We start from the raw sequence: 1,147 nt of genomic DNA, 5'->3' as shown, positions 1-1,147 counted from the left end.
CTTTTTTTCTAGTGTTTTATTATGCTTTCCTCATTATTGTCATGTGTTTTCCCATCATAACATCATAAGTAGGTTATCTTGTGAGGAAGGAGAGAATTCAGATAAGCTTATCGGCTGCATCTCACTTCTTCACCCATTCTTAGTCGAAATTATCTCCTCTTTACCCATTTTATCTGAACTCTCTCGCCTTTTCGCCCATTTGTGTTATGAAGTCTTTCTCTCTTCACTCGTCTATTCTGAAGTCGTTTTTTTCTTCACCCATTTGTGAGTTGAAGTTTCGCCTCTGTACTTATTCATGATTTGGAGTCTTTTACTCGTTACCCATTCATGAACTGATGTCTCCCCACTCCAGTAGAAATCCCTCCCATACCACCTGAAGTCTCTCCACTCCACCTGAAGTTCTCCCACTCCACCTGAAGTTCCCCCACTCCACCTAAAGTACCCCCCACTCCACCTAAAGTTTTCCCACTCCATCTGAAGTCCTCCCACTCCACCTAAAGTTTTCCCACTCCACCTAAAGTACCCCCCACTCCACCTAAAGTTTTCCCACTCCATCTGAAGTCCTCCCACTCCACCTGAAGTTCCCCCACTCCACCCATTCATGACCCGAAGTCTCCCCATCACTCCAGGGCGAAGGTAATGAATCCAATCATGAAGAAGACGACGCAGAAGAGAACACAGCCGGCGGGGAAGATGACGAGGGACGCCCTATTGACCACATGGTGAGGCAGGTCCATCTTCCCGCGACTTGCCCCCGAGAAGGACTTCTTGCCTTCCTCTCCTGCCTCGCCCTTGAGGAACGGCGACACCTGGAAGAGCTTCGAGTTGCCAAAGCCTCCCGGAGACGAGGACGACGCAGGGGAACCGAAGCGGAGCCGGAGGTTCTCGATGAAAACGAGGACGACGATGATGAGGAAGTCGACCGTGATGACGCAGATGTACCAGACGTCGATGAGTTTGAGGTAAGCGGTCTTCGGGATGGACTGGCTCGTCTGGGAGAAGAGGGACGCCAGCACGAGCAGGGACGTCAGAGACACCATGATGCGGTCCTGGGAGGGGAGAGGGATGCTTTTAGCTCGCTGGGTCTTCTAGGTGGGGTTTACGTGTAATAATCCGGGTACCACCTTTGTGTTGATGAGAATAAAAC

At 50.4% G+C, this 1,147-nt stretch overlaps 1 protein-coding gene across 1 annotated transcript in view; it reads right to left on the bottom strand.

Moving 5' to 3' along the window:
- Positions 1–7: 7 nt before the first annotated feature.
- Positions 8–1,147, bottom strand: part of LOC119587736 — a 6,842-nt gene continuing 5,702 nt past the window's right edge. The window contains exon 8 of the mRNA XM_037936423.1: positions 8–1,049. Coding sequence (XP_037792351.1) covers positions 621–1,049 — 429 coding nt within the window. The 3' untranslated portion in view covers positions 8–620. The remainder of the gene's footprint in view (positions 1,050–1,147) is intronic.

Source organism: Penaeus monodon, chromosome 23 (genome assembly GCF_015228065.2).
Source record: "Penaeus monodon isolate SGIC_2016 chromosome 23, NSTDA_Pmon_1, whole genome shotgun sequence".
NCBI lineage: Eukaryota > Metazoa > Arthropoda > Malacostraca > Decapoda > Penaeidae > Penaeus > Penaeus monodon.
This window is presented reverse-complemented; position numbering and strand designations above follow the sequence as displayed.